Genomic DNA, 26,141 nt, shown 5'->3' on the forward strand with positions numbered 1-26,141 from the left:
ACTCTTAAAGTTTTTCATATGGAGAATGTGTCATAATTTGTTTCAAAGACATACATTAAACCCAAAACAATTCTTTGAAGAAATCTGAATTTTACACCATATTCACAGTTACCATCAGAGATATCTAGGCAAACAGGCCTACAAATAAGATACTTACTAGAGCTCACTCTGTCACCAGCACAAAATGAGCAGGATTTGGAGCATTTTAGGCCTGGTCTGGGGGAGTCACATACCCTCAGTCCTCGGTGAACACGGACATCTTTTCCTTCTCACTAAACACAGATTTGGGGGAGCAGAGGCCCACGATACCTGAGCCTTTAAGGAGGATAGCCTGAAGAAGTTGGCAGTTTTCCCAGGGCACCACCTTCTAAAACGAGGCCCTTGGGACTTTGGCATGAGAAGGGAAAAACTAAGTCCACCCCACTGACATTCTTTCCCTTTGAGCTGTGATGTCACATCACACAGTTCAGTCAGGCCACCAGAACAAAGTGGCAGAGAAACACCTGGGGTTTGCGTGACCTCAGTGAGTTTTTGTTTGTTTGTTTGCGGTACGCGGGCCTCTCACTGTTGCGGCCTCCCCCGTCACGGAGCACAGGCTCCGGACGCGCATGCTCAGCGGCCATGGCTCGCGGGCCCAGCCGCTCCGCGGCATGTGGGATCTTCCCGGACCGAGGCATGAACCCGTGTCCCCTGCATCGGCAGGCGGACTCTCAACCACTGCGCCACCAGGGAAGCCCTCAGTAAGATTTTAATCATTCTGATTCGTGATTATGAATAAGCAGCTTTTATACTCTTGAAGTTGCTGATTAAAAACTCCTTTTGTTTTGACTGGTAGATATATTTTATTTAAATATTCTCCCTAAAGCCACTGGCAGTCTTATAAATAAAGACCACTTAACAAATATAATGGAAATTCTTTATTTTGGTTTTGAGTCAGCAGACTAACATCAAACATGTAATTTTTATTGTACAGAGTTATGTTTAGATAAACATAGTTTAGATTCACAGTATTATTTGAATCAGTATAATGCAAAGCAATATTGAATAGTATTGCACCATATTTCTAGATTTCTGGATTATAAGCAGTTGTTCATGAAGTGGGGAAGGGAACTGGGTATTACTGATCTCCAATTCCATGGGATAAAGACAATTCTCAGGAATAGAGAGAGCCAACACCTCTGACCAAAGCAGCAGGGGTTGAAAACAGTAGTGAACAAAGAATTAGCCTTGGGCTTCCCTGGTGGCGCAGTGGTTAAGAATCCGCCTGCCAATGCAGGGGACATGGGTTCGAGCCCTGGACCAGGAAGATCCCACATGCCGTGGAGCAACTAAGCCCGTGCGCCACAACTACTGAGCCTGAGCTCTAGAGCCCGCAAGCCACATCTACTGAGCCCGTGTGCTGCAACTACTGAAGCCCGCATGCCTACAGCCCATGCTCTGCAACAAGAGAAGCCACGACAATGAGAAGCCCGCGCACCGCAACGAAGAGTAGCCCACACTCACCGCAACTACAGAAAGCCCACACGCAGCAACGAAGACCCAACACAGCCAAAAAATAAATAAAATAAATAATTTTTTAAAAAAATTAGCCTTTGTTAAAGGATGGGGAATTCACAAAGCCAGTAAGTGATTTCAAGCTAATATGATTCTAGCAATGGTTTCAAAATCCTATCTCTACCTAAGAAAGAACTGACCAAAAAAAGCTAAAAGGAGTGACCTGGTTTTTTAAAGACAAGGACATGTGGGATTGCTTTTGCATGTGCTGTCTCTAATCTAAGAGACAAGAGGGGGTGGGAAGATAAGAACCATGATAGTGACTTGCACATTCCTTACCCACTGAGGATGGTGTCAAGGAGATGTGGGCTTCAGCTCTGAGGCAGAATTTGCTCACTGCCAACAGATCTTGGTCCAACATGATCCAATGTGAACTAAAAACAAGCAAGCAATCTGCTCTAGGAAGGGGAATTTTCTAAGCACCCTAAAGTGTAACTTTAATCAGAACCTTTTACTCAGCCTGTTTGTATTTTTATTTTTTTATTTTATTATTTTTTTTGCGGTACGCGGGCCTCCCACTGCTGTGGCCTCTCCCGTTGTGGGGCACAGGCTCCGGACGTGCAGGCTCAGCAGCCATGGCTCATGGGCCCAGCCGCTCCACGGCATGTGGGATCTTCCCGGACCGGGGCACGAACCCGTGTCCCTTGCGTCAGCAGGCGGACTCCCAACCACTGCGCCACCAGGGAAGCCCTGTTTGTATTTTTAGATGCTAGTAAAATTAAAGGCATGTATCACATTGCATCTAGGCTCAAACAGAGAAGTGATTCATGCTTTATTTCTCAAATGTTATCTAGTTGTCACTTATACTCATGAAGCAATTGAGAGAAACTCCTTCTTAAGGGTGTTCCATGCCTTACATTCTGCAAAAATCCAAATTTATAGCCCCTTATCACTGTGTGTGTGTGTTGCTGCTGAGAAACGAAATTAGGCTCATTTTTATATCATCATCTGTCTTGGAAGAGCTTACATTCTTTTCCCCAAAGTAATCCCAATTTATCACTTCTGAATTATCTCCCCAACTTAAAAAGTTTCGTGGGTAGAGTTCTTTGGCAAAATAGTTTTTTTTCTTTAGTGTTTAATTTAGATTAGCCCCTCATTCTTTTTTTTTTTTTTTTAATTTATTTATTTTTGCTGTGTTGTAGCCCCTCATTCTTCATAGTCTTCCCATCAGGAACCTGGAGGGGCAGTAGAACAACTCCATCTCATAAACCTAATATGAACGCAAACGTTCTAAATTAAAATGTAAGAAAATTGAAAGCTTAGTTTTGGTCCTTCAAGCTGGCAGTACTAACATAAACCCCTCCTCTTCCCACTGACCTTGTTGATCTCTTTCAGAATATGTGAAGCATTTTTACAAAATGTATGTTCATGTGAGTGTGTGCACCTGTGGAGGGATTCAGGCCCTTTTCTTTTTACCAGGAGTGGGGGTGACTCTCTTTTCAGGGATCAAAGTGATGTGATCCATTTTCCTCTGAGATCAAACCTGGCTGAAGGGCTGTAACATAAAAATATCAGGAACATCTACTATTCTTCGCAGCATCTGGTACATTCTTGCAGTACCTTGTATGAAAAAGAACCCCTATTTTGGATCAGATTGGTTCAAATTCTATCTTTGTAACTTATTTATGACCTTGAGAAAGTTATATACCTCTCTAAACAAACATCCTTATCTCTTAGAATGTCTACATTATAGGACTGTCATATTTAAATGAAATTATCATCTGGTAAATAGGTATTGATAATGGTAGCTGCTGTAATTGTCATTGTTGTTATTCTTTATTGTTTGAGAGAGAAAAGAACTTAAGGGTGATTGTATTTCACCCATCCTCTTTTTTATGAGACAGATGAGGAAATGAATGACATTTTTATTGAGTGCTAGGCATTTTCCATCTATTATCTCATTTAATCCACAGAAAATCCTGGGAAATAGGTAAGACTGTCTCTATTTTATAAGTCAGGAAACCAAGGCCAAGAAAGGATACCTTACAAGGTTGAATAAGTCATGTGGATAGTAATAGAACTGAGAATTCAGGCCCCAGACTCCCTGTTCAAAAATGGGCCTACTATATACCAGTGCTTTTCAGCCTTTTTCCCTAAGGACAGAAAAGAGGAGGGTGTGTAGAGATGAGCTCAAAGTAGATGACCACAAGCATGTAACTTCTTAAGAGCCTACATTTTGCATTCTATTCGCATGTCCCAGGTTTCCCACCAAACCCTTCTGTAGACTTGATGATCCAGACGACCTCGGTGACACTCTTCTAAGATTCACTTTTCTTCATGGAGGCTGGAGAGCTTGCTGCTGGTTTTATCTTTTTTTATTTTTCCTTTAACGTGAAGATTTGGAGTGCTGCTCTGTGAAGCCTGAACCCATGTTAACTCAGTGATTCTGTTTCAGATCTCTATTCCGGCTTTCTCGGTAACCCTGATAAAGAAAACCAAAACTGCCCTTCTGGTGCCAAATGCCCTGATTATAGCGACAGTCACAGACAGGGTGAGTACGCAGCAGGTGCGGGCACCCTGCTTTGTCCTACTCTGGGTTTCATTGCCTTAGGGGCTTCTTGCGGAGGACCAAGACCCTGAACCATAATACCATGAATCAGGAGTTACTCTGTGAGATGAATTTTTGAAATCACAGCCTTTAGACATTTGTGTAGTGTTGTTTCCCCTGACAAGGTGATTTATTCTAATGTAATAGTTGCCAATTTTGAATTTCCTGCTGACTTCATTATACTTACTTGACCAAAGTCAAAAAAGTAAAATTCTTTCCCAACTTCCTTTTCCCTAACATCTATGAGGTCAGGTCAGGCTACAGGGATATATTTCATTTCTTTATTATTATTTAAAACGCCACCATCACCACCACCTTATTCACAGGGTGCGGCAGGGCAATATGAGGAGTCCCTGGGGTGGGGTTGACCAGCCTCCCCATAACCTCCATTGGGTGCCTCCCCAGAGCCAACCTAAAGACGTAAAACTTGCGCTTGCTATTCAAGTTCAGCTTGAGGACCAGTTCCTAGGCCCTCTTTGCCTCCAGGTTGCCTTAACTACCCCTCTTCAGTACAGAAGTTCCGGAGCTGTCATTGACTGTTGGGCTACCCCAGACATGGGCAACCTGAAATATTTGCATGGAGAGCGATGTGTGTTTCACCTTGGCAAGAGAGAGAGAGTAGAATGGTTTGGTTACTCATGTTTCACTTGAAATTCTTTTTTAATATTTTACCTACTATTTTTATGAAAGCATAAAAGCTACAATTCATTTCTAATCATACTGAATAACTTAAAGGGGGAAGGAGAAAGAAGGAAAGATTAAAAGAGGCTATTCTGATGAGCTAGGAAATATGTTAATATGTTTCTAGATTATTATTATTTTTTAATACGAATGGCTAACAAGCATCAGGTACTTCTTGCCAGGCGTACACAAAATGCTTTCCTTATATTTACACGTTTATTCCACACTACCATACTGTAAGGGGTGGGGATTGTTAAGAAAACTGAAACTACGAGTTTGCCCAGTGTCACCCACTTGGTAGGTAACAGAGCCAAAATTTGCAACCCGGTCTGTCTAATGCCAGAACCCGTAATGTTAACTACTTTGGAATACAGTATTTGCTCGGGAAGTGTATCGGTTTCTCTCATGGGAATGCAGGAGAGGGTAATCACAAACTTTGGAAAGGGGGTGTGAAAAGATGCTGTGGCTCAAATAGATGGAAAAAGTGTGAACTTTTTTATTTCTCTACGTGTGGTTTATGGTAAAATCATTTTTCCTTGTGTTATTTGTCTCCAAATTACTTGTCTAGCTCTGACTTCTTTCCCATAACTTATTTATAAGCATTCACCAGAAAATCTCCATATTTGTACAAGAAAGAATCTGGAAGTGGCTTGAAAAAGAATGAGCCTTTTAGAGTGGCTGGGACATTTTCAATGGAAATCTAGGTCAGAGCAGAGAAAGCAGACCCTTGGGAATTGTTGAATACCTTCTAAAAGGGGGGCGGGGAAGGGAGGGAGAGGCTTAAAAGAGGACCTGGCGAATACAACTGGCCTTTCTTTACTATCCAGGTCTTTTCCATCCATGCTTGTTCGGGGCACCTATGTCAGAGCACCGGAGATTTCATTTTGCTCTACATTGCTGTATTATTTAAGTTGGGTTTGAGAGTTCTGTTGCTATTGTGGGAGAATATATTCACTTTATTCCAGGAATGGAATAAAAACTGAACGTGTGGCTGAGTGGAATGAGAATATAGACTTGGTATAGAATATAGTCTATGGTGTTTGAAAATGAAAAAATATACAGATAAATTTTTTAACTCTGAACACTCACTTCTAGTCGAGCAGTATCTGTTAATAATTAAATAATTATTATTTTGTTTTTCAGTACATATTTGTCTCCTTACTCTCCAGAGATTCAACTTACAAACTACTGAAGTCTGTGTGTGGACACTTAGAAGTGAGTACAACCTCTCTGAGCCTCAACTGCTGTCTCTCTTCTGTATTTCTTATGGTTTTGTAGTTGATCTGGTTCCTTCATTTTGTAAAACTAATTTTGTTTCGATAATTTCAGAATACAAGTACCGGCAACAGTCCCAATCCATCTTCTCTTGAAAACAGCTTCCAGGCAGACCGCCCTTCATCTCTGCCTCTGGTGAGTTGCCTACATAACTATCTAAATGCAAAAGAAAGTGAGTAGGTCCCACAATCACACTTCTCCTTACACCGTGACCAGGGTGCGGGAGGAAATTAGGACCACAGTATTGGAGGCAAAGTTGAAGAAACAGGGCATTTCTGTCCTGAAGAAGAGGGGACCATAGGAGGTCATCAACTTTTTCAGGTAATTAAAGAGTCATCCTGGAAAAGAAAAGAAACATGATAGTGCGCTGTTTTAGCCAGTTACTGGTCCATGGAGGTATTCAGCAAATCTTGCTCTGTTTGTCTGTCAGCGTTGTTTTAGAGAGATTCACCAGTCTATTTAGGTAGGGCATGATTCATCCCACAAGTCGTTGAATGCCTTCTATGTTCAAGGCACCATGCTAGTGTACCCATAAGGACACCAGGAAATACCAAAACTAGTTCTTGCCTTCAAAGTCTTTACAGCTTAGTAGAGAAGCTGAGGGATACCCAGAAATAACTGTAAAAGAAGAAAGCTGTAATGCCCAAGAGGTAGAGATTCTTTGATTCCCTTAGACTTTCTGACTACAGAGTAAATCTCGAACGGGAAGTAGCTCCCCCGATTTGTACAAGATTTATACCTGTGATGGTATCATGCAAGCCCAAGAGAGTCCTAGCCGTGTTGTTCAAATGGTTGTTCCCAAATTGATAATCGTTAAATGTTTTAATACCTTTGGTGAAGCAGTATGAGCCCAGAGTTTCAACATCTACAATTTTTTTTTTTAACTTTATTTATTTTTGGCCGCGTTGGGTCTTCGTCGCTGCGCACAGGCCTTGTCTAGTTGTGGTGAGCAGGGGCTACTCTTCGTTGCGGTGCGTGGGCTCCTCATTGTGGTGGCTTCTCTTGTTGCGGAGCACGGGCTCTAGGCGCGCAGGCTTCAGTAGTTGTGGTGCACGGGCTTAGTTGCTCCGTGGCATGTGGGATCTTCCCGGACCAGGGCTCGAACCCGTGTCCCCCGCATTGGCAGGTGGATTCCTAACCACTGTGCCACCAGGGGAGCCCTACAAATCTTTTTTTTTTTTTGAGAGCTGTTAAAAAGTATAGGGATTGAAAACGTGTTCACACAAAAACTTAAACCAGAATGTTCATAGCTGCATTATACATCATAGCCAAAAAGTGGAAGCAACCCTGATAGCCATCAGCTGATAAATGGATAAATGTAATATATCCATACAGGGAAATATTATTTGACCATAAAAATGAAGAACTACTGATACATAATACAACATGGACAAACCTTGAACACATTATGCTTAGTGGAGGAAGGCAGACGCAAAAGGCCACATGTTGCATGATTCCATGTATGTGAAATGTCCAGAACAGACAAATCCATATGGGCAGAAAATGCATTCGTGGTTGCCAAGGGACGGGATTGGGAGTGAATGCTAACGGGCAAAGGGCTTCTTTCTGGGGGGAGATGGACGTATTGTGAAATAAGACAGTGGTGATGGTTGTACGACAATGTAATAATTCTAAAACCCACTACATTTGTATACTTAAACTGGTGAGTTTTATCTCAATTTTTTGAAAAAAAAATCTACCTTAAAAAATAGTGAGAAACAGTACAAAATAGAATGAAACACTTATGATTTGGAATCCCTCAAACATGGTTTCGAATCTGGGTTCCACCCAGCTGAGCTATGCCATGGGGCAAGCTCTTTAACTGCTCTGACTCAGCTTCCTCACCCAGTAAAATGCCAGGCTCCTGACGTGGCTGTGGAGATCAGGCGCAGTCATGTGTGTTTGGAGCTTTGCATACTGCCTGATCTGTAGTAGGTGTTCAATTAATTATTAAATTGAGGAGACTTGAATTTTAAAATTTTCCTTCCCCTATAAATTCTTGCATGACATTGAAATGACTATTGAAATGATCAAGAGACAGCTAGTTGAAGGTGAAAGGTTGGTAATTTGCTTACAAGATATGTCTCCTCTTCTTCACTTGGCAGCTAAATAAATTGTGAAAAGCTCGCCGAATTGTGCCTTCACCGCGACATTTTAGTGACGCGTCTTGTCTCTTCATTTCCTAAGCACTTTGGGGAACAAGTGGGATACACAGTAAAAACATCCTGCTTTTTCCCCGACTCCTCCCTCCTCTCTCACCCTTTTGTCATTTAGAAGTAATGTTACTGACCCTGTTTTGATTTGTTCGAGGGAAGAAAAAAGCTAAAACTTTCCTTCCGGTGTCTAATTTGCTAAAGCCATTTTCCCTTTTCTATTTCCAATATCTTTTTAAAACTATAATTTGAGAAAACCTTTCTCTGCATTTAGAACATGCATCTAGAACTTTCTAGCTACTTATTTGCCTTGTGTATGTCTGTTTTGGTCATGTTTTCTCATTACAAAATGCTAATGAGACTTCTCTAGCTTTACCCTAGAAGCTTTTCAAACAACAGCATCCCAGTTTTTTTCCTAGACATTTGTTATTTCAAACGAGTTGGCCACTGTTTGTTAACAGAATTCTAACTGCCCAAAAAAATCAGTAACCAGATACTCCGTGATCTGTTGAGGAAACCCAGTAGTATGGGGTAATCCTTCCTTCTTTTCCATTTTTTATAGGTCAGGCCTAAGTGAAAGGCCTGGAGGTTACAAAGTTCTGTCTGTTGAATAAAGGAAAATGGGCCTCTCTCTTCATTTCATTATTTCCCCTCAGGATTTCAACGACGAATTCTCAGATCTGGATGGAGTGGTACGGCAAAGAAGGCAAGACATGGAAGGATACAGCAGTTCTGGATCCCAGACTCCTGAATCTGAGAACTCTCGAGGTCTGGGAGATTTCTGTATCTTTACTGAAATTTAATTCTCCATAAAACATCCTTAGCTCAACCAAAAGCCAAAAACCACCAAAAAACAACACACCTTCTGAGCTAACAATTAGGAAGGGACTCTAAACAAAGGGTAGTTTGAAAGTTCAAGGAAAGGGAGTTGCCTATGTGGTAGTACGCATTTAACAAATGTCTCTTTGGGAATTCCCTGGCGGTCCAGTGGTTAGGGCTCCACGCTCTCACTGCCGAGGACCCAGGTTCAGTCCCTGGTCGGTGAACTAAAATCCCATAAGCCACATGGTGTGACAAAAAAGAAAAAAAAAAGTCTCTTAAATAGACATAATATTGGAGTGGTTGAAAGGCAGAAACATGCAGTATTTTCTTACCTCTTCTTTAGTAATATTATTAATTATTATAGCTGAATCATCCCCATGAGTCAGTGGGATAAGGACAGACTGCCCTTCTATCATTTTATTTTTTATTTGCTTGAACATTGGATTTCATCCCCAAACCACTCAACCAGCTCGTAAGAAGATCCATTTATATTCTTTGGCGATTATGCATATTAAGGGATTGATTTGCTTTGTGGTTGATCCTATGTGTTTAAACGCACTGGGGAGAAAGCTTACCCAGCCCCGTTTCATCTTGGTAGATTTCCATGTGACAGAATCCCAGACAGTTCTGAATGTCTCCAAGGGAGAAGCAAAACCAACTCGGGCAGATGCCCTTGTGAACAGGGTGCCTGAAGGAAAAGCCAAGAGTCTCCCTGGGCATGGTGAGGAATGGATTATTTGGGGGGCAGGGGTGGGCATCTGCCTGTAATTTTTAAAGGGCCCTCATGTTTCACTTTATGACTGCCTTTGCTATTCCCTCCCCCTCCCTTCCTGCTGTAGGTCTTGGCATGTTAATTCATTTATTCACTCAACAAACTGTACCCAGTTTCATGCTTTACTGTCGGGCATACAAAGGTGAACAGCCTTCGTGGAAGACCTTTCATTATTCTGAATACTTTGAGGTTGTGATTCAAAAATTACCAGTAAAACTCACGTTATTTTATTATTATTTACTGATGATTATAATAACTGCTTACCAGTTGTACTGGTAGGAGATCAAGGATGGGGTCTGTATTGTTCACCAGTCACTCCATCGCAATGCTTGGCACAGAGAAGGCTCTCAATAGATATGTATTGAATGCAACATGTGGGAAGGAATTGTAACTACTGGTTAAAATGAGAAGCAAAGGCTTTGGTTAGTATTTCCTCTGATTTTTATTACCTGGAAATAATTCTGTCTCTCAAGTACTTCTTCCCTATAGGGATACTGCTGCGCGAAGGAGATGTGTTATCATTTTTAAACAGAAGCTTTTTGTTTTCCACCCAACAGGTCAGTCAGAAACCATTGGAATCATACCCAGAGTAAAGTCTCAGAAATGTCCGACTCTCCACCATATTCTTATATTCTATGCAATTGTGTAAGTAAGTGTATTTATTATGAATGACTTAATGATTCATTTTACTACAGGAATAATGTCATCATGTTACCAAGAGCCATTGTGAATCTCAGTTGCCTCTAATATGACCCAAATCTTTTAGGGGGAAATTTTTGTCTCCTACTTCAATACCTTTTTTCTTAAACTTAGGTCACCTTTTCATATTCATCCCCTTCTTATTTAAATAAATAGTGGGAAGGAAGGAAGGAAAAGCAAAATATGCCAAGTCCAGCAGAAGACTAAGTTCTAAGTAGATACTCTCAGTTAGGAAATGGTTTCCTGGATTATGCAGCATCTTTGTTCATGTTTATTTTTCCATCTATCCCGTGTCCTCTGGATAGAGACCAAAACAACTTGAAAATGTCATCCCCTTTATTGAAAACTTAGGCATTGACTTTTTTAAGTTCCCTCTCAGCTTCTAGCCTGTAACTAGCCTGTAGCTTCTAGCCAGTTGTTCTTCTGAAAATAACCTGACCCAGTTCTAGGCTGTTCCTCAGAACCAAGGAGGATCTGCAGTTTGGTTTCCAGATAAAGCAGAGAATGTGAGTCACAAGACTGGACACTCGCTGGCCAGGGCCTTCGACAGTACCTGGTGGGAGGAATGAGCACCAGCTCGGGAATCTCCATTGGCTGGCCTTGAGCGAGACTACTGAAATGCCATTATTTGTAAATTGAGGAAATAGAGAATTTTCAATATCCTTCTAGTTCTAAAGTTTAGTGCAAGCATCAGTCTGTTGAAAAAAGACTTTTGAAGTCTCTGTAGCCAAGTTATTTTGGAAAATACCTTGCCTCAAATGTACAGTGTTGCCTCTGAGGTTACTGTTTTATAAACATCAATCAGGTCCTGGCCACTAACCTATTGGGAATTTCTCTTTTATCCCTTTCCAGTGTCTGTGCACTAATCATCTCGACCTTCTACATGAGATACAGAATTAATTCTCTGGAGGAGCGGCTGGGGTCACTAACCTCCATTGTGGACACCCATCAGACTGAGTAAGACACTTCCCTCCAGTGCTGTCTTCTGCTTGCTGTTCACATTAGTATAATGTTTGACCTGAGCTTGGCATCCTTCTTAGCAAGCATTAATTGAGGATACATTCTGTATGAGACATTTTGTTAAGTGTATATATGGAAAGAAATGACCTGACTCTTCATGTTCTTGAGTTGCTACAGTGTCGCCAGTGATAAGGCAAGAAACAAGCCTAATTTTACATTATCTTGTTCTCTTATCCTAAGACTCAGTTGTGACCTTGGCCCATTTATTAAGATAGTCAAGTTTATCTTTGTACAATGGCAATGAGTCAAAAGACATTCATAGAAAAGAAGCAATTCAAGTAACTCAGCACATTTCATCATATATAACTCTTTGTATGAACTCACTTATTTACAAAACTCTTGACCACTATAAAGATCCATGTGACTAGTAATTAGTTGAATGTGTCTGTGAAGATTTTCTACCACGTATTTTTAACATGCCTAACCTAATTAAATCTATTGCCATAGTGGTCTTTCCTTTAAACCCATTTACATGAGGATTTTGACACATTCTCTAAAAAGTAAAATAAAGTATTCCATGTTTAGAGCATACTTTTACCTGAAGTTTTAAAAGTAGAGATATTTCTTTACAGAGTAAGTACTGTGTGCTAGAGATCTATTACAGTAGATCTTTTACACAGATACAGTTTCCTCTCATAGCTTCACCATAACCTTATAAGATAGCTATTATTCCCATTTTACAGATGAAGAAACTGAGACTCAGAGAAATAATTTTAACAGAATCAGGTTTCAGGTCTATATGACTACAAAAACCTAGTCACCAGTGGTTGCTTACAAGGAACAGCGGAGAAGTGAGTCAGGATATTTCCAGTGTGTATCAGAATCATCTGGATGGCTTGTTAAAACTGATTGCAGGGCCCGTTCTCCGAATTTCTGGTGCTGGCCTGGGGTCTACACTCTGAGAACTATTATGCTATACAATTCTAGGGCCTTTCTTTACAGTCTTAACAGTCACCTAAAAGTCTTGTTCTATGGCTTATGCAATGCTGGTACACAGATTATTTCTGAACCATAAATATACATTTGAAACAGTAATAAGTCTAATGAATGGTTTGGAATAAATTCATACCCTGCCCTTACTCTCTGACGTGTTGTTCAAAATGTTAGTAATACACTTAAAGCTAGGAGGTAGCTCTACATTATTGCAAACTATTAGTTCACTACCATATAAGGGGTTGATTTTATTAGGAAAATGTACCTTATGTCCTGTTATCATTTAATTAACGATGACGATGAGGGGGAAATTCCACTAATGGAAAGCAAATGGAATACTTATTCTACTATTTAAATAATCAATCCAGGAGGAGATGCAATTTGAAAAACAACCATTTAAAGGGAAAATCACAAAGATCACATATTATATGAGGTCAGGGAATACCCATGACGGGAAGGTCTGGATTGTCAGAATTCCGTGTGGATAAATCAGTACTCTGGGTCTCAGATACCTCGTTTAGAAATCAGAAGGTTTAGATTCAGTTTCCTTTTTCGGATCTAAGATTTTGATACTATGGATCAAGGACAAAGAAAAAACTGTTTGTTTCAGAACTACTCAGTGAAAAACATCTGATTGCTTTCTTAATATTTAGATAATCATCGATAAGTTACCAAGTACCTATGTCTCAAAAATGGATCCTATGTAAAATAAATTAGACCAGTCAATGCCATCTAAAAACTTCACATCTAAAATTAAATTACAACCAAGAAATGGAAAGGAGATACAGACCATGGTTCTTAACCTTAACATGAAAATCTAATCAATGGTTTGGTTTTAGAGCAGCTCTCTGGGAAAATGTACACACATCTCTAAATTTCCTACAGTTTTAGCTGGTATAGGACCCCAGTGGACCTCAGAGTAAGAGCCCATGCCTTTAACAGTCAAGTGGTAAATAGTGAATACATCGGTTATATTACTAGACAAGGGCAATTATGTTTGTACTGCAGGTCTCAAAGAAGCCACTGCAAAAGTCACACATCAACAGAAGTTTGATTAAAGACATTCCTAAACATTATGAAAGTTCTAGTGTAAATGGTTGCTTCTCCTATAAACAGTACATACATGACTGAGAAGAGCAGTAAGCCTTGCAGATGCGTGCAGTTGTGGGCAGAGAGAGGGTATCGGGAGTCAGTAAAAGTAGTCTAAGAAACTGTGTGCTTGAGAATAATTGTCTGATTTGTGTTTGGAAGCTGAGGCGCAATGTAGCCACTTAAACAAAAATAGCTTAAGAGATTTCCAGCTAAGCTTTGAAGACTTAGTCCCCTAAACATCTAGTCTGAAGTTGAGGATTACTGCAGGGCCTTTCTGATGTGAACAAGGTAAATGCACACTGTCTTCTATTATAACCTAGTTTTCTGGTCAGATAAATTTAAAATGTGTTCATTCCACTTCTTTCTTTGCCATCCCTGCCCACAGTAATTCTTCTCTGTGTTCTTACAGACAGACAGCACCATCCAGCCCGGGGTCACACGTACAGTTAAATGTGGAGGTCCTGTGCCGAGAGCTTACAGCCAACATAATGAGACTAGAAAAGGTGACAGGTCTCTTTCCTGGGTTGGGGGCGTCGCAGTAGTGCCTGTCCACTGCCACAGGGCAGGGGTTACACAAGCATGGCTGTGCAACAGGCCACCTAAATGACCATACGCAGCCAGGGGATTTTTCCACTGAGAAATAGGTTCCAACCCCATCTTCCTTGTTGGTTGACCTTGTGGTTTTCCCACTTGGTTAGAAATCATTCTCTGTGCCATAGGGCCCAATGGTAAGTGTCGGCTGACACAGGGCTCGGGGAGGGGCACGGTCAGGAGTGCCCGCAACCAGCGAGGGCAGCCCCCAGCTCCACCCACGTTAGTTGTCGCCATACAGAAAATATTTGCATTCAGTCTCTCTATGATACATGCCATTGTTCCCATCTGACAAAAGAAGTCAAGTTTCAAGTGAACTTGCTCCGGGAGACACACCCAGAGAGCTGGCAGGACTGGAATGTGAACCAGGTCTGACTTCAAAGTTGTGCTTCGAAGCCCTCTGCTTTTACTGCTCCTCAGAATCCAACCTTAGGCCTGGGGGATAAGCCCACTGAGTAGGGAGGTGAACAGGAGAAGGTAGGCACCCAGAAATATCCCCAGAGTTAAACCTAGTTAACATTTCTTATTTCTCCTTTCAGCATGTCTGTCCCTGTCTCATGCTTTATTTTGACCCTTATCCTTAAAGGAAAGGTTTAGAGTGAGTTGTTCAATTCGAATTGCTGCCACAAATGCCAAGTATTTGGTGGCTTTCCACAATGGTGCACTTATGCTCACTTGGGAAGAAACATGAAATACAAATGAGTCAAATTATGCTTGTCTTGCAATACTAAATGGTATCTAGCATTTAACCACTGAAGTATGGAGAGCGAAGGAGTCTGCATACTTCTGTTCTAAACCAAGGCATGACAGATAATTCCCACTGAATCACTGTATCGGTGGGCAAGCTTGGAAATTTTCTTTTAAATCCACAATTAAGCTAGAGAAGGTATGGGATAGCAAAGAGAACTGTTTTCCCTTCTAAAATGTCAGTTGCTAAGAATTGAAGATAAAATTTTTTGGATGAAATGCTTAGAAATGTTTGGCTTCCGTGCTGACCTAGAGAACGGGATGGTAATTTTCTCTCTCGCTCACTCTGGCACACAGTGGTGTTCTTTGGACTGGAAACACACGGAACCCTGCTGCCCTCCTGTGCATTTCTTCCCACTCCCCTGCCGGGCCCGGCTGGGACACCACTTTCTGTAATGAGGGACAGGAAAACAGGAGAGCTCGTCCACAACAGGCAGACAGCTGGCCATGTCTTGTGCAGAGCCCAGCTACTTGGCTAGGAGGCCTATACTACCAACAGAAACCTGTGTCCCAAAGCAGAAGAAGGGAAGAGGGGATTTAGGGTCAAAAGGAATGTGTTGAAGTTGTAAAAAGTCATAAGTTGCACACATTGCTCATAGGAATCTTAGTATAAAAATAGCCACCAGGCCACACCCATGTGCTGTTGCTCGATCTGCACCCCCAAGCCTAAGGGAAGCTGGTAGTAACGCAGCAGCGCATGGTCGGGGGACAGCAGCTGTGTGCTGCGGGAAAGTCAGAGCCAGGTCTCAGCTCTTTCTACTCAGTACCAGCAACTTCCTTCTACTCTCCTGCAGGGACTGGTCATGTCTCAGCCTCCTGATCTGCCCTCTTGTAACTTCCCCATTTCTGTTCATGGCATCACTGCCCTTTCCGTCATCCTTTTCACTTGACACTGACAGATTACGCAGGACTTTGTCAACTAATTAGCTTCAAATGTCTCCTCAGTTTCTCTAAGATGGGCACCATTAGGCCATTCTGACCCCCTACTACCTCCTAGTCTAAGAGTATGAAGTCCAATCTCATTATGGTTTGTATTTGCATTTTCCTAATTACTACTGAGGTTGAGCATCTTTTCATATATATACTGGCCATATGGATTTCTTTCTGTAATATTCCTTCTGTAAATTGCCCATTTATCTCCTTTGTTTTATTTTTGGGGTTTTTGTCTTTGCAGGTGTTTTAAATATTTTGGATATCAGTCTTTTATTTCATTTCTTTCTCTACCTCCCCACTCCTGCTTTTCCATTCATCTTTGGTCCTGTGGGAAGCTAGGGGAGATATGAAGTAGGAATTTGGGGGATGAAGGCAATGCCTCTTACAGGTAAAGAAGTAAATATTTATTTTCTTAGTACTGGGAATGGCATTAATGGTGGAGCAGTGCAGAAGAAAGAGCATGAACTTTGGAGTCAGATGTCTGTTCTTTTCCCTACTCTGCCACTTACTGTGTGACTGGTCTTGTTACGTAGCATCTCTGGCCCTTAGCTTGGTGTATAAAACCTCCCTCTGTGTGTGGTGGTGTGTGGTCAAGGTGAGCACACATGATGTTCCTGGCACATACTGATTAGATCTCTAGGACATCACAGAATATTCTTCCAAAAGAAGACCGTTCTCTTTCTTTTGTTCCACAGGGTTCCCTACTCCCTCACAGTATTGGCTCTTGAAAATCCCTTGCTCTGAATTCTTTAAAGTTCATTTACCCAACAAACATTTACCAAGCACATTTTCAATGCCCAACACTATACTGTGGTCTTAAGATCCACAGATAGGCAGGGTCCGTGGGAAATGTCATATCTAATAGGAGTGTTAAACATTATTTGTGGTGTTTGTCCGATTCAGACCATCACATGGGCTTTGTCAAACCCGGTTTCTCATTGTCTCTGAATGCATATGGGTCACACCTGGTGTTGCCAGGTCTTCTGTTTCTCTTAGTCTCTACCGACATTTTCATCTTTGTGCCACTCTTTCAAAAAATTTTTAGCCTATCTTTTTTAATTTTAAAGTGGTCTGTCAAATAGAATTCTATGCCACAATCATGCATTTATTTGCCTAATCTAAATTGAACCCATGTGTAGCTTTTTATTCAAGATAGAAGAGGTTAAGCTCAAGCATTATATAGACCATAGCAAATATGCCCTTAATATACTCCATTCTATGTAATAACAGGAGCTTTTCTCTTATTTCAAGATACAAAACAACTTACAAAAGCTACTTGAGAATGGTGACTGACCAGCCAGAAGCTTGGACCAATGCAAAACCTCGCACTTCCCTTGAAGTAGGTGCTCCCCAGGCATTCTGGTAGAGTGCTCCCTGCTGGCCAGAGGAGCAAGCAGATGGGCAGCCCCAGCCGTGCTTGCCCTTGGAGGTCTCCAGCTCAGGAAATGGGGGAAGGGGAATAATTTTGGTTCCTGTGCAATAAAATTTGACCTTGACTCTCTGAGGAAGTTTTCAGGGCTGCTGCCTGAAAAAAACAGACCCATCTCTGGAGGTCTCAGGAAGGGCCTGGCAGACTTGGACGACTGTGGTTCAGTGGGTTATCGTGACTGTGTCAGCGGTACTGACATACTCCTCCACTCCATGCCTCTTCAGTCCTACCCACCTGCCTTTTCTCTCCTGTACACCCCTCTTAACCAACCTTCAAACTAAGGGATATATCGTGTGCCAACAAACTCGATAGGATCCTTTAAAGAATTTGCCATGACTCTCCCAAAAGATAAAAAGAAACAAAAAAGCCCTAATGGACAGACTTGCTTCAAACAAATAACATTTTAGTTTTTGGTTTTCTCCCTTCTGTTGTTATGTTCTGGTTTAAGTCACCTGTATATCATCTTAACTTCTCAGTTGAGTATTGGCAAGAGTATTGGACAAAGTGGATTAAACTATCTCATTTTATGTTTTGTTCCTCTAATAACTAATAGAACTGATTTTCACCCACCCCAGGTCAAGAATTTGTGAGACATGAGACTAAACTACTAAATTAACTTATGTTGAAACCAAAACTAATCTTTAAACCAAAAAGTATGATAGTGATTTGATGCAGGATGAAAAACTGCATTTTTAAGATTGTAGGTGGACTGTGTGTGTTTTGAAATAGGATGTCTGTAATTAATGCTGAAACCCATCTCAGCATGATAGCATGCTTTTCTCTTGCTGACTAAAATATTTAACTAGTGGTTTTGCTAACTTCTATTTACCATATGGGTTGGCTGGTTTTTATTCATAATTATTTAGGTACCCTAATATCTGTAATATAAAAGATATTCTGTTTATCTATGATGCATTTTATAATCATTTCTATGAAATGTATTTTGTTTAATCAGATAAGCTAATAAGTGAATTGGTTACATCATTTGTATTTGTTGGCCTACTGGACAAGAATTGTGCCTGGTGCACCCCTAGCTTTTAATAAATACTCATTGGTTAAAATGCCCTGCCAACGCTGTATTTTGTCAGTTTGTAAATTGTTTTAACAGAGACAATATGCTTTTTAATTGCTTCTCACCTCCTCTCTACTACTTCCAACTCACCCATACTTCTTTCCTCCCAAGTATTCACTTCCGAAAAACTGATTCAAGTTCTTGGGTTGCAATGATATAGGGGAAAGAAAAATTAACTGTGAAATCAGAAAACCAATGCTTGATTCCTGGGTCCTCATTTTATGAGTTATGTGACCGTAAGCAAAATATTTGGTCATTTTCCCCCATTTTATTGATGAGGATAAAAGTACCAGGGGAAAGTGTCATTGTGAGAATTAAATGTTACAAAGTTTCTAAAGCACATCTGCCATGTGAGGCAAATTGTATACTCTCCTCTTAATAGGAACCATATTCATTATTTCTTAAAATGTTTGCATGTCTGACAGTCCAGTTTTATAAAAGTTCTATGTCAATGCTCTATAGTTAAAACCCATTAGAGATTCAAGAGTGGGTCAGCTACCTCTGGAGAGAAATTCTACAACTGTGTGAAGAGCCTTTAAATGGTTCAAATTTCACTGAATTAGTAATCTTCTATCCAGGAATTTATACCAGAGCAATAAGCAGAGATCTAATCAAGGATTTATATACAAGAATATTCTCTGAAGCCTTAACAGCAAAATATTAGAGACTATTCAATAGCAGAGCACTTAAATTATGACACTATTTAGAATGGTATTGTCAAAAAATGGCATAGAAAATAGCACTAAAAAGGTAAGCATATAGAGAGGATGTGGAAAAGGGAACCCTCCTACACTGTTGATGGGAATGTAAGTTGGTATAGCCACTATGCAAAACAGTATGAAGGTTCCTCAGAAAACTAAAGATAGAATTATGATATGATCCAGCAATCCCGCTCCTGGGCATATATCCAGACAAAACTATAATCCAAAAAGATACATGCACCCCAATGTTCATAGCAGCACTATTCACAATAGCCAAGACATGGAAACAACCTAAATGTCCATCGACAGATGAATGGATAGAGAAGACGTGGTACATATATACAATGGAATACTACTCAGCCTTAAAAAAAAAAAAAAGAATGAAATAATGCCATTTGCAGCAACATGGATGCAACTAGAGATTATCATACTAAGTGAAGTAAGTCATAAAGAGAAAGACAAATACCATATGATATCACTTATACGTAGAATCTAAATTATGACACAAATGAACCTATCCATGAAACAGAAACAGACTCAGGCATAGAGAACAGACTTGTGGTTGCCATGGGGGAGGGGGTTGGGGGAGGGATGGAGTGGGAGGTTAGGGTTAGTAGCTAATAAGCTATTATATATGGAATGGATGGATAACAAGGCCCTACTGTATAGCACAGAGAACTATATTCAGTATCCTGTGATAAGCCATAATGGAAAAGAACATAAAAGAATTATATATATGTATAACAATCTCTTTGCTGTACAGCAGAAATTAACACAACACTGTAAATCAACTATACTCCAATTACAAAGAAAACTGTTAACTTGGTGTTGTAACTGAACGGGGCCCTATGGAGCCTTCCCATAAAAGAACCCCCACGTCCTCTGCCTGCCTCCTGCCTGTAGAAAAACCTTAGCCTCCTAGGCCTTCCCCGAGTTCCAAAGAGTAACTTTAATCAGAGAAGTGAGAAAATGCAGAAATAAGGGAAAACAGTCAAGCAAGACAATAATAGTTCAGCCATTAAACAAAGTCAAGGACCTTAGTTCCCCCTCAAGGGCTATAGATAATATTCTGAGCCATGTCCTTTGAGCTGTTTTGCAGATACTGAAACCCCCGCCAGGTGGAAGAAGTTAACTGTGTGCTGCCCATGAGCACTTAGACCCCAGACCTGTTGGAACAGAAGGCTGATGATAGTGACCCCCTATTAACCTCACCACCAGCCAATCAGAAGAATGTCCAGAAGCTGATCACGTACCCCATGACCCCCTCACTCACCCTGTCTTTAAAAACCTTTCCCTGAAAGCCTTCAAGGAGTTTGGGCCTTTTAAGCACTAGGTGCCTGGACTCCTTGCTTGGCCTGCAATAAACACTGCACTTTCCTTCACCACGATCCAGTGTGGTGTGTCAGTAGATTGGCTTTACTGCACGTGGGCAAGCAGACCCAAGTTTGGTTCGGTAACAGTGACAGTAAAGGGAATCAGAACACAAAGATAGCAGGAAAGTAGCAAACTCAGGTTTGGAGGGAACAAGAGCCAGGTGGCTGAAACTACCCAAGCTTAAAAGCTGGGGAGGGGCTGGGTGGAGCTGAAACTCTGCCCTCTGCAGCAGGGGCACGTCAGGTGGCGCTAATGTCTCAGAGGGGGCGTAATGAGCCTGGTTCTGCAAATGCTGGGTAAACTGCAAACTGGTTCCAGCTGCTGCTCCAGAAAGAAACTGCCAGTGCCAAACCGAAGAAGTGAGCATAAGGCGACACTCACTGTAACAGGAAGAAGTTTAGCAGCTCTGAGGGAGTAAACAGAAAGGAGCAATCCCTTCTTCCCGTTCAGCGCGCAGTCTCTCTCTAGGGCCCCTTGTTAGCGGAATCTAACAGAGAACAGCTGGCAAAACATCAATACGGTTTGAAGTGTTGCAACCTTAGCATCACAAGGGAGGGCTTCAAGCTAAGAGGGAATCCCTTAATAATGGCTACTAGCCACCCCGTGGGCTACGCAGTATCCATTCACACCCTTTCTTGTCCTTTTTTTTTTTTTTTTTTTTTTTGCGGTACGCGGGCCTCTCACCGTTGTGGCCTCTCCCGTTGCGGAGCACAGGCTCCGGACGCGCAGGCTCAGCGGCCATGGCTCACGGGCCCAGCCCAGCTCCGCGGCATGTGGTTTCTTCCCGGACCAGGGCACGAACCCGCATCCCCTGCATCAGCAGGCGGACTCTCAACCACTGCGCCACCAGGGAAGCCCCATAACCACCCTTTCTATACATATTTGAACTCTCACGCAACAAGAAACACAACTCTGTTTCTAACGAGACACCACTCTACTTCATAGAAAGGAAGACAGTCTCATCCTTACCTGAAAATGATGAGATGCAAAGTCCCAACATTGGCTGTATCCATCTCTGCGATTCAGCAACTTCCACAAGCTGCTTGGAGACCCGGCCTACAACCTCCACCCAACCTCTTCCGCTTCCTCCACGAGTTCCCTGCTTCCCCCGGGTCCCGCCCCTCCCCGCGCACAGGTGTTTGGCGGTTCAAAGCTTCGGTGATCAAGAAGCCTCGAAAGGGGGCTGAGGATTTGGTTCGCTTCACGGTGCACATCTCCGCGCTCGACAGCCCCCAACTCAAGGAGTTCTTCGGGGGTGGGGAGGTGACACGGTCCTCCGAAGTGTCCAGGGACCTGCACATCTGCCAGCCTCTCTGATCCCCATACTGCTCCCTCGATGAGCCCCGGCCCTGGGGCCATGATGTATCCTGGTTGCACGAGCGGCTCCCCCGCAGAAAGGAGGGGCATGGAGAGGAGGGGCCTCGACGTGTTGGAGGTGCCAACGGACCATCCCCCACGCCACGCCCTCACCATCCAGACCTGCCATCTTTAACTGTGGGAGCACCAAGGAGGCGTCCCGTGCCCCTGCCGAGCCCCACACACCAAGGCTGAATTGCCCTCGTGGACCCCTTTTCCAAGGAAGAAGTCTCAGGCCTCAGTCCTACCTGCATAAGTGAGTTGTTATTGATGCAGAGTCCTAAAGGCTGCACCAGGGACCCTGGGAAACAGGAAGGCAGGGAGAGGAAAAGGAAGGAGGGCCCACCACCACCTTTCTGAGCCAAGCTACAGAGCTCATCACCCAGGGCTGCGGGAGGAGAAGGCAAGCACCTACCCTGCACCTCTGCAGGGTTACCGGGATGGGGTGCACATCCTGCTTCAGGGAGATCCCAGTGACCCATCCCCTGCCCTCAGGGAGGGTGTGAGGAAGGCAGCCAACTAGCTGAAGCGTCAGAGGCAATCCTGCACCTGTACCTGTCCTAACTCCTGCCTGAAGAAGGAGTGGCCCCTTCCCCAGGACTCCAGCACTGGCAGCTGCCTCCTTCTCCTCTCCCTGGTGCCTGGCCCTGTCTCCTGGTCTTATAATCTAGGGGCCATTTCTAGATGTAATTGGACCAAGAATGGGAAAAATAATGAACTCAAAGTTCCCCAAAGAGTTTTAATTAAAAATAAAATAATAATTAAAATAAATTAATTTTAAATTATTCCTCAAATTTGGTCACAGTGCCATCTGAATATTCTATCCTCTAGTGACTAAATTGTAAAGTTAGCCTCAAACAAAGCTTGAGTAGAATATTAAAGGGAAGGAGGGACTTCCCTGGTGGCACAGTGGTTAAGAATCCGCCTGCCAATGCAGGGGACACGGGTTCGAGCCCTGGTCCGGGAAGGTCCCACATTCCGCAGAGCAACTAAGCCCGAGTACCACAACTACTGAGCCTGCGGTCTGGAGTCCACAAGCCATAAGTAATGAGCACGCGTGCCACAACTACTGAAGCCTGTGCACCTAGAGACCGTGCTCCACAACAAGAGAAGCCACCGCAGTGAGAAGCCCGTGCACCTCAATGAAGAGTAGCCCCTTGGGCTTCCCTGGTGGCGCAGTGGTTGAGAGTCCGCCTGCCAATGCAGGGGACACAGGTTCGTGCCCCGGTCCGGGAAGATCCCACATGCCGCGGAGCAGCTGGGCCTGTGAGCCATGGCCGCTGAGGCTGCGCGTCCGGAGCCTGTGCTCTGCAACGGGAGAGGCCACAACAGTGAGAGGCCCGTGTACCACAAAAAAAAAAAAAAAAAGAGTAGCCCCCGCTCGCCACAACTAGAGAAAGCCCGCACGCAGCAATGAAGACCCAACGTAGCCATAAATAAATAAATAAATAAATAAAATTTTAAAAAATAATAAAAAAGGGAAGGAAAAGAGAAAATTGTTACTATAAACAAATTTATAATACATATCATACAAATGCATACACATATATACACAAAGAAAGGAAGAAAATATGCATAGCTGCTCTAGTCTTCATTCCTGTAACTAATCGCAAAGATATATTTATAATCTTCTTCCATCTTCCACTACCCATTTCATCTTTTCTTTGCCCTCAGAAAGCACCTCAGCTGGTCACAATTCTTTACCTGGTGAGGTGACCCAAATCTTTATTCCTGAAGGGTCTGAATTCCCAGAGCCTTTCTCTCTCTCTCTTCTTCCTTCCCACTCCCCTTTGTTGTTATTTGTGGTGGTGGTAGTGGTGGTGGTTGCATGTTGGTTCAATGGCTTTAATAAACCAAAAGAAATAGTTGGCAGTCGTAGCTTCCAATTCAATTGAAACATTTGTCCATTGGGAACCAACACCTCCAAACCAGCAGAGCTCAAAATGGCAGGGATGGGAAGCAAGACTCCCATAAGTAGATTATTAGCCATAATAGTGTAAGGAGCTACTCTTAACTCCGACCTCGACTCTTGGACCCATGCCTATAGGAGAGGCACACATATGTTGGTTTCTTCATCCTGTAAAATAAAACCCCATGCTTTCAGGGTGTCTCTCCTAACTGGTAGCCTAACAGGGCCTTCATGAGGCCATGTCACTGTCTTATTAAGCCAGCAGCTGCTAAGCAATGGAGTATGTGGTAAAAACCAGTGGATTCTGTGGGCACTAGCCCTCTGCTGAAATTCTTGTGCTGTGAAATGAGCTTCTTGATCAGAAGCAATGTGGTGCATAGCGAAGTCACCATGACGGTAAGGCAGAAACATTACGGACAAGGAAGGCAGATCAATATCTAGGACACAAATCTATTCCAAAGAGAAATCTTTCCCCTCCATGCTAGAAGAGGTCCCAAGCAATAGTCTTGCCACCAAGTGGATGGCCACAGAGGAATGACACTCTATGGAAGGCTGTTGCCAGGTTATGCACTCAGCTGGGGCATCCTTGGTGAGGGGAAATTTGTGAGGTTGAACCCAGAACAAAACTTCATGATAATATTTATTCTCTACTTAGAGATTAAAATCTGAGTGGGCTCTTTTAGATTGAACAAGGACTCTAGTTCTTAGATTTGCCCTTTGAAAAAACAGAGATATTCACAGTTTCTGGTCTGCCTCCCCATCAGCACTGGACTTGTTAAAACACTGTTTATTAAGTGGATGCCCAGTTAGGAAGTCAGTCCAAGCCAGTCAGCTGTCGGGGGGCTGTGAAGAAATTTCCTAGATTGCTTGGCATTGAATGGTTCTGCTGACCACTTTAGGGGAGAACAGTGGTGAGTGAGCAATGTGCATCCTTCCACTGCACATTCCCTCCTTTTTAAGGCTGTGGCAATTTCCATTCAAGGGTTAAAGCCGCCCATGGGGAAATTAAGCCATTTCTTGGTAAACAAAGAAATAAGAACAGCAGTCGCATGATGATGCTGGGGCTCTGACACGGTTGATCTCTGTAACGTTGCGTGAAGGATGTGATATGCTGTCAGCTTTACAGATAAGCATTTGTGACCCAATTTTTTTGCTCCAGAGGTAGTTTACTGACAGAAGAAAAATGAAGGCAGAGTACTGATTGCACAATCAAATCCGAGTGGCTGCTGAACAGAATAAAACGCTTGTAAATCCAGAAGCCACCCTGGAGTAAAGAAAACTAAATAACAAGGAGGAAGAGGGATTCACTAGAAATGAAATACTGGGTGATTTCTACTTACATCTCCCCATAAATTTTTTTAAACTTTGGTAACTAAAATAGGTATGGGCTCTATCTTGTTAGTACTACTTAAGGTATATATTTAATTATCTTAAATGCTCTTTAATTTTATGGTTTTGATTTTAGGTTGCAAACATTTAAAATCTGCAGCAGTAAGTTCTGAGTTTTGCCAGTTCTTTCACTGTCATGTAATCATATAATCATGCCAGTTGTATGACTGGTAGTCATATGAAGCAACTGTAAACCTTTCTGAGCAATTGATTCATTTCTACATTTGAGAGGCAGAGTATTAAATTGGGTGGTAATCCAACTATGTCAAGTTGTAGTCTCCAGAAGAAGAATCTCTATATCAAATTGTACACTCCAGAAGGATTTATCCAGGGTAGGAAAGAACATGACTGGCTCCAATCAGAACTAGATCTTCCATTTCTGCATGGAGCCTAAATGAAGGTTAAAAGTTTGCTAGCTTCAGATGAAATGGCAGAGTAGGAAGACCCTGAGCTCACCTCCTCTCATGGGTGCACCAAAATTACAACTATTTACAGAGCAACTATTGATGAAAACAACCTGAAGACTAGCAGAAAAGATTTTCCACAACCAAACATATAAAGAAGGAACCACAATATTGGTAGGAGGGGTGGAGATGCAGTATAGTCAAGGTCCACATCCCTAGATAGGCAATCCACAAACAGAAGGACAATCACAATTGCAGAGGTCTTCCCAAAGGAGTAAGGGTCTTGAGCTCCCACATTGGGCTCCCCAACCCAGGGTCCTGCGCCAGGAAGACAAGTCCCCAGAACCACTGGCTCTGAAGGCCAGATGGGCTTACTTTTGGGAGAGCCAGAGGGCGATAGGAAACAAACTCCACTTTTAAAGGGCTCATGCAAAATCTCACATGCTCAGAGGCCCAACACAGAGGCAGTAATCTGAAAGGAGCCTGATCAGACCCACTTGCTCATCTTGGAGAGCTTCCTAGAGCAGCGGGAGGCAAACGGGACTCCCCTTAGGGACATAAATACTGACAGCAGCCATTTTGACAAGCCTGTTCTATGACAAGGACACTGGTCCTGGAAAGAGCCATTTTGGAGTCCTCTCCAGCCTATTAGCATCAGGGCTTATCTGCCCACCAGCTGGTCAGCAC

General features: G+C 42.6%; 1 protein-coding gene and 1 pseudogene across 5 annotated transcripts in view; both read left to right on the top strand.

The window, feature by feature from the left end:
* GRAMD2B (GRAM domain containing 2B) overlaps nucleotides 1–18,310 on the top strand; it is a 67,701-nt gene extending 49,391 nt beyond the window's left edge. For 3 of the 5 annotated variants that reach the window (XM_067731596.1, XM_067731601.1, XM_067731599.1), the window contains 9 exons: nucleotides 3,950–4,045; nucleotides 5,927–5,998; nucleotides 6,113–6,193; nucleotides 8,868–8,979; nucleotides 9,632–9,754; nucleotides 10,363–10,450; nucleotides 11,357–11,461; nucleotides 13,959–14,052; nucleotides 17,072–18,310. In XM_067731596.1, the coding sequence (XP_067587697.1) occupies nucleotides 3,950–4,045; nucleotides 5,927–5,998; nucleotides 6,113–6,193; nucleotides 8,868–8,979; nucleotides 9,632–9,754; nucleotides 10,363–10,450; nucleotides 11,357–11,461; nucleotides 13,959–14,052; nucleotides 17,072–17,113 (813 nt within the window). In that variant the 3' untranslated portion in view covers nucleotides 17,114–18,310. Of the gene's footprint in view, nucleotides 1–3,949; nucleotides 4,046–5,926; nucleotides 5,999–6,112; nucleotides 6,194–8,867; nucleotides 8,980–9,631; nucleotides 9,755–10,362; nucleotides 10,455–11,356; nucleotides 11,462–13,958; nucleotides 14,053–17,071 lie in introns of those variants that run through there. The other 2 variants (XM_067731598.1, XM_067731600.1) reach the window with 2 other exon arrangements.
* Nucleotides 18,311–20,667: 2,357 nt separating this feature from the next.
* LOC137221005 (sorting nexin-15 pseudogene) lies at nucleotides 20,668–22,316 on the top strand (annotated as a pseudogene).
* The last annotated feature ends 3,825 nt before the right edge of the window (nucleotides 22,317–26,141 follow it).

This window comes from Pseudorca crassidens, chromosome 3 (assembly GCF_039906515.1).
Source record: "Pseudorca crassidens isolate mPseCra1 chromosome 3, mPseCra1.hap1, whole genome shotgun sequence".
Taxonomy (NCBI): Eukaryota; Metazoa; Chordata; class Mammalia; order Artiodactyla; family Delphinidae; genus Pseudorca; species Pseudorca crassidens.